This window comes from Neophocaena asiaeorientalis, unplaced genomic scaffold, assembly GCF_003031525.2.
Source record: "Neophocaena asiaeorientalis asiaeorientalis breed wild unplaced genomic scaffold, Neophocaena_asiaeorientalis_V1.1 scaffold269, whole genome shotgun sequence".
In the NCBI taxonomy this organism is placed as follows: domain Eukaryota; kingdom Metazoa; phylum Chordata; class Mammalia; order Artiodactyla; family Phocoenidae; genus Neophocaena; species Neophocaena asiaeorientalis.
The window spans coordinates 23,432-30,076 of NW_020174154.1; the positions used below are offsets into that span (position 1 = coordinate 23,432).

The following is a 6,645-nucleotide window of genomic DNA, read 5'->3' on the forward strand; positions in this document are numbered from 1 at the left end:
CAAACTTGGGATGGAGCCTTTTTAATAATCTGGGCTAGGAGCCCAACCCTGAAGTAAAAGTTAGACAGTATTCCAATCGATCAAAGGTTTGGATGGAGAATTTGCAAATGTCACATGGAAGTCAAGGTCTTTAAATACAAAGCTGGAAGAAAAGCTTCGCACTGCGAAGCTGAAAGAAAATAAACTAGGACTATTTTACTCTTCGGAATTTGAAAATGAAACCCACTTGGATCTTTCCCCCCAGTAACAGTATTTGTATTTTCCACTATCGTCGGTGGGAGGAGATTCCTCACTTCTGCTTTTCCACGTGCACAGCGTTGACAAAATTGCATTTTAAAATGTCATTCACAAATGCCATCATCCTGCAGTAAAATTAACTCCGTGTATTTGAATCTGGCCTCTCAGATTAGGTCAGCTTGTCCTTCTGGTTATTGTGTTCTGGAATGTCTCCTGACTCCAGGCTTTCTGGCCAGTTTTCCAAACCTTTTCATAGGCATCTAAATCATCTTCCCCCTTTGATCCTAGTCACCTAGAGCTTTCAAGAGTTTGAGTAGGAATTTATGGTGAGACAGCTATCCAGAAAGTGAATCTACCTCTCAGCGGATTAGAGACTCACATCTTTCTTCAGTTTGAAGTTTGGGGATTTCTGGCTACCTTGTCTCTCCGCTTAATTCCCTTTGACCCGAAAAGCATGTTTAACCTATTTTTTTTCTTTTGTGTTGCTTGACTACTGAAATCGTAACTTTCAGTTAGTTGTACTTACTAACTACGTCTAGGAATTCTTCCTTTGACCTGAAAGCTTATTTCTGACCTCATTTTTCTTAACTCTGAAATATATATGTGCTTATGTATAAACCCTGATGGCTGAGTCTGAATCTGAATGTACTTTGTTTGCAGTCCCATCCCCCCGAGGACGAAGATACAGATGTCATGCTAGGGCAGAGGCCGAAAAACCCAGTACACAATATCCCTTCCACACTGGACAAGCAGACCAACTGGAGCAAAGCACTACCTCTCCCGACGCCGGAGGAGAAGATGAAACAAGATGCCCAAGTGATTTCTTCTTGCATTATTCCCATCAATGTCACTGGTATCGTTCTGTTTTTTTCTTAGGGGCAGTCGGGTCAGAATATTCCATGTATTAAATATGGTCAAAATCTGTGCTGCTTGGTGGACCAGTTAAGAATACGTTTTGTAAACACATGATACCCTTTTCATCAGAATACGACCCAGAAGATGTTCAATATGCTTTTATCAGGTTTTGAACATCAATTTGCATATGTTCCGCTGGGCTGCTTGTTATGTAAATGATGGACAGTTTCTTTTTGGGGAAAAAAAAAAAGTCACCAAATAGCTCTCTGGCCATAGCTGACTGAAATAATGGAGAAAGCGGCAGTGATTAATCATACGATAATGATGCGTGGCACTGCAAGAGAGAAAACAGCAAGCCCCAGGTTTCCAAAACCCCAACTAGTGATCCTGTAGACCAACTATAAAATCTGTTTTCATGCTTCCTTGGATGGAGGTAGGCTTGTTTCAAAGATCGTCTAGACTCCTGAATTGATTTGGCGGATTTTTGACCTAAAAAATACATGGATTCATAGGTGAAGGCTGAATTCTACTCTAAACGCAGCAAGCCTGGCTTCCATTCACCCTCTGCTTTCCTCCTCCTGTGTATTCAGAGTTTGGCTATTAGTCTAGGTCGAAGGCAAGCCTGTGTGGACTTTTCTTGAAAAGTCTACTGGCAGCAATTGTAAAATCCAGAATTGGTGATCTCAGAATGTGGTAACCTTAGTTGTAAGTAAAATAATGCTATAAAATATTCTAACTTTCAAAGATAGAAATTAAATGATGTACCCATTGGGCTTTCTTTAAGCATCTCTAATAGTTAAATTCTAACTTATTCTTATATTGAAAATCTCAGAATGGCCATTTTATGACTGATTTCCATCCTGGTGCCTTGTAACTAAAGATTGTATGTTGCTCGAGATGCATTTTGGACATGGCTATTATTAACGTCACTCAAATTTGTCTCATATAAAGTGGGGAGCAAATGGTGACCAGGTATCAGGGTAAATATTATTTTCTTCCTGACAAAAGGAGTTCTAGTTGATCAGCTGGTTGTGAGCTGGGACTTAATTTTCCTGATGACCTATTCAACTTGTAGGATAAAGTATTCTAAAGATGTGCACTTTATCTGATCTCCGTAATCTAAATGAGATGGCTTAGGGGAGTTCAGCTGTCAAAATGAATCATTTTGGCATCCTCTTAAACTAACTTTCAGTTCTGGGAACATCTGATTATTAGCAGCACCTGCTTTCTTCATGGCACTGTAAGTAAAGTCTTGTTTTCAAATTTAGTCTTTCGAGTATGGGTCTTGTGATTCAGGAAAAGGGAAGCTCTCTCCTTCTGCTTTATTTCAGGAACTCTCAGACTAAAGCCTAGACTATATGTTGATTTCAAGAGCTTTAATGAGAAAGTTGTTAATTATGTCCATATGACACAAAATACCTGTGCCTGTAACATAATTATTATGATCAAAAGGAAGAATTTTAATCTTTGGTTAGAACTAAAAAAGGAAAATTTCATTAGTATGAATTCTGATGGTATTGAAAGTATTCAACATACAGTATCTCATACAGATTTTTCAACATGAGTTCTACAAACTGTTGTCACTGTAAAGCTAAGCAGAACTCAACCTGCTTTACTGTATAGCTGAACCGAAGTTTAACATGCCATCCTGCCCCATGTTTAACAATCAGGATACATGATGAAGCAACCAGATTCCAAAGCACTTTTGGCTTATGGCTTTCTGAAGCAGTGCTCACTATGAAAAATTCCTGGCACATGCCTGTGCCAGGCAGGGGTTCAAGTTCCTCACCTCCTCCCTCATCATTCTAGTTTTGATAGGACTGCATGTAGTGTGTCAATAATGTAATTATGGAAAGAGAAACTAACAAGCATCATGGTTTCCCCCGTGTATTTACAAAAGAAAACAGACCCGTGTAAAGACTGGGAATTCCAGCTTTACTTACAATTGGTACAGAAGATAGATCCACTTAAGTGAAGAACCGAGGACTGCCTTTTATTTTTATTTTATATTGATAAGACACTGCTGCTAAACCAAAATGTGTCCAATTTAGTCAGCAGAGGAAAGTAGACAGTTACATGATGATTTTAAAAACACATCTCTAGGCATAGGTAGAGGGGAAAAAAACCCTCACAATGACACTTTTAATGCAGAAATGGGTCAGGATATGTTAGCTGAACTAATTCAGGTTAACATCTTGGCTACGTACCTACTATGCAAAGATATCAGCTTCAGAGAGCCCGGAAAGAGACCAGCAAAGAGTAGTAACTAAAGGTTGTAAGTCCTTAAGGAGCCATTTCTGTGTGAGAGTGATTCTTTGATGTTATTTTTCTCTCCTCTTTCTTTTGATTTTCCTTCTTTGCTTGTTACTTTTGGCAGTGCAAGCTGTTGTGGAGAGCTGCATTTAGAAGTAAAGTTTAATGTACTGCAGCATAATTTAAATAAGAGCTGAATAAGGGCTCCCTTATATTTGTTCACAGGCTTAATCCAAACTCTTCCTTTAGTTCCAATCAATAAATATCACTGTGTTCCAAGCAAATGAAAATTTGTTTGCCATTTCTAGAGGCTAATGAGACCTATTTGTGGGTTGCAGGAGTTGGTTTTGACAGAGAGGCTAGTATACGCTGCTCTCTTGTTCATTCACAATCCGTACTACAGCGGAGACGAAAACTGAGAAGGAGGAAAACCATCTCGGGTATCCCCAGAAGAGTCCAACAAGAAATAGGTGTGGTATAAAACTATTAATGGTTAACATTCTGTCGGGTGCCGATTATAAGGAGACGAAATGGAAGCCAGCCTTTAACCAGCTTCCTTAAAGATAGTCAACATTGTAACTCGTAGAGGTTTTGAAATGATGTGTACTTGTTTTGTGTTCAGTAAGCCAGGTGGTATTACGTTTTAAATCTCCATTCTTCCAGGCTGTGAAGGCTTGACCTTATGGATTTAGCCATATACATTCAGATTTTATGGCTGAAATATAATATTTTGCTATTTTTAAAAAGTATTATTAAGGCAGAAATTAAGTAAAAATTAACAAGATGCAATGAAAGATTCTTTTAGAGAAATATACATTTATCTGGAGAGAGATATACTTTTATGGCATTAATTATTTTAAAAGGTAAACTTTAAGCATACTCAATTAAATATTGACTATACATAATATGATACCCTTGGTGACGTTTTTTCTATTTTTTTCTGTTCAGTGTGTTTAAGATATCTCTTCCTATGGTTTTTTAAATTATTATTATGATAGCATCTCCTGTAATTAAGATTTTTACTTCATATAATGCATTCTATGATTTTTATTTCATTATGTTTATACTGAGAAATAAAAGTGTATAGTGGCCAAGAAAATAAGATGTATTTTGGTTAAAAAAAAAATAGTAGACACTTATTGGGGCAAAGTAATTTGATCGTGAAGAGAGAGAGAGTTCACGAAAGATCTAAGAGCTTATCTTCTCCTAGTATACATACGTACGTACATATAGTGTGTGTGTGTTTGTGTATATATACAGAGAGAGAGAGAGAGAGAGAGTCAGAAAGGTGAAGGGACGGAGAGAGGCCGCCCAAAGCATTTTACCTGGCTCCTAATTTTGTATGCTGATTTTTTTCTGTAAGAAGAAGCTCCAACATGCCGGCACCCAGAACTGTGGGCATCGCTCAGGGTGTCTGTCTCTCTGCTGGCGTATGAAGTATCTCACTGTGCTCTCCATGCGCCCTAGATTCTGATGAATCGCCCGTGGCCAGGGAAAGGAGCGTGACTGTGCACACAAGTCCAGGTCCTTCCAACGCTGTCAACAGGACGTCTGGAACCAGGGACTCGGAGTGCCAAACTGAGGATATTCTGATCGCTGCTCCATCCAGGAGGAGAATCAGAGCTCAGAGGGGCCAAAGCATTGCAGCTTCCCTTTCTCATTCTGCTGGCAACATTTCTGCACTGGCAGACAAAGGCGACACCACGTTTACTCCTGCAGTGAGCAGCCGCACAAGATCTCGGAGCCTTCCCAGGGAGGGCAATAGAGGTGGGGATGCTGAGCCCCAAGTTGGTGCTAAACCCTCAGCATATGAAGAGGGGGAGCCTTTCGTGGGAGACCAAGAAAGAACCCTTAACGATTGCAGCGAGGCCCCCAGCAGCCCGAGTGCACAGGGGCACCAGCCTGCTTTGAGCCTGGCCTGTTCTCAACATCTTCACAGCCCCCAGCACAAGTTAAGTGAGAGAGGGAGGTCACGTCTGCCCCGGATGGCTGCCGACTCCGGCAGCTGTGACATCTCCTCCAACTCGGACACCTTTGGGAGCCCCATCCACTGCATCTCCACGGCTGGCGTCCTCCTCAGCAGCCACATGGACCAGAAAGATGACCACCAGTCATCCAGTGGCAACTGGAGTGGGAGCAGCTCCACGTGCCCCTCACAGACCTCAGAGACGATCCCTCCTGCAGCTTCTCCTCCCCTCACTGGCTCTTCACACTGTGACTCGGAGTTGTCACTAAACACAGCCCCTCACGCTAATGAGGACGCCAGTGTCTTCGTGACAGAGCAGTACAACGACCACCTGGATAAAGTGAGGGGCCACCGAGCAAACTCCTTTACCTCCACTGTGGCAGATCTGTTGGATGACCCCAACAATAGCAACACGAGTGACAGCGAGTGGAATTACCTACACCACCATCACGATGCCTCCTGCCGCCAGGATTTTAGCCCTGAGCGCCCCAAGGCAGACAGCCTGGGCTGCCCAAGCTTCACGAGCATGGCCACTTATGACAGCTTTCTGGAAAAGTCTCCATCGGACAAAGCAGACACTAGCTCTCACTTTTCGGTGGACACAGAAGGATACTACACCTCCATGCACTTTGACTGTGGTCTCAAAGGTAGTAAGAGTTATGTCTGTCACTATGCAGCCCTGGGCCCAGAGAATGGCCAGGGTGTCGGGGTTCCTCCTACTCTTCCAGACTGTGCCTGGCAGGACTACTTAGACCACAGGAGACAGGGGAGACCAAGCATCTCTTTCAGGAAACCAAAGGCAAAGCCGACTCCACCTAAACGTAGCTCATCATTGAGGAAGTCTGACGGAAATGCAGACATTTCTGAGAAGAAAGAACCAAAGATAAGCAGCAGTGGCCAGCTCCTGCCTCACAGTTCCAGGGAAATGAAGCTGCCTCTTGATTTCTCCAACACGCCTTCTCGAATGGAAAATGCCAATCTGCCCACCAAGCAGGAACCTTCTTGGATGAACCAGAGTGAACACGGCATTAAGGAAGCTCAGTTAGACACTCCAGATGTTCCACCATTCAAAGATGAAGGTGCTGAATCAACTCACTATGCAGACCTCTGGCTTCTAAATGACTTGAAAACAAATGATCCTTACAGATCTTTATCTAATTCAAGCACTGCTACGGGTACCACAGTTATCGAATGCATCAAATCTCCAGAGAGCTCTGAATCCCAAACATCCCAGTCAGAATCTAGAGCCACCACCCCCTCCCTTCCTTCTGTTGACAATGAGTTTAAACTGGCTTCACCAGAAAAGCTGGCTGGCTTGGCATCCCCACCAAGTG

General features: G+C 42.4%; 1 protein-coding gene across 1 annotated transcript in view; it reads left to right on the forward strand.

Annotated features, from left to right (window-relative positions):
• The window catches only part of LOC112406341 (Nance-Horan syndrome protein-like), a 14,559-nt gene that overhangs the window by 1,215 nt on the left and 6,699 nt on the right, over positions 1-6,645 (forward strand). The window contains 3 exon segments of the mRNA XM_024755096.1: positions 898-1,090; positions 3,684-3,815; positions 4,813-6,644. Coding sequence (XP_024610864.1) covers positions 898-1,090; positions 3,684-3,815; positions 4,813-6,644 — 2,157 coding nt within the window.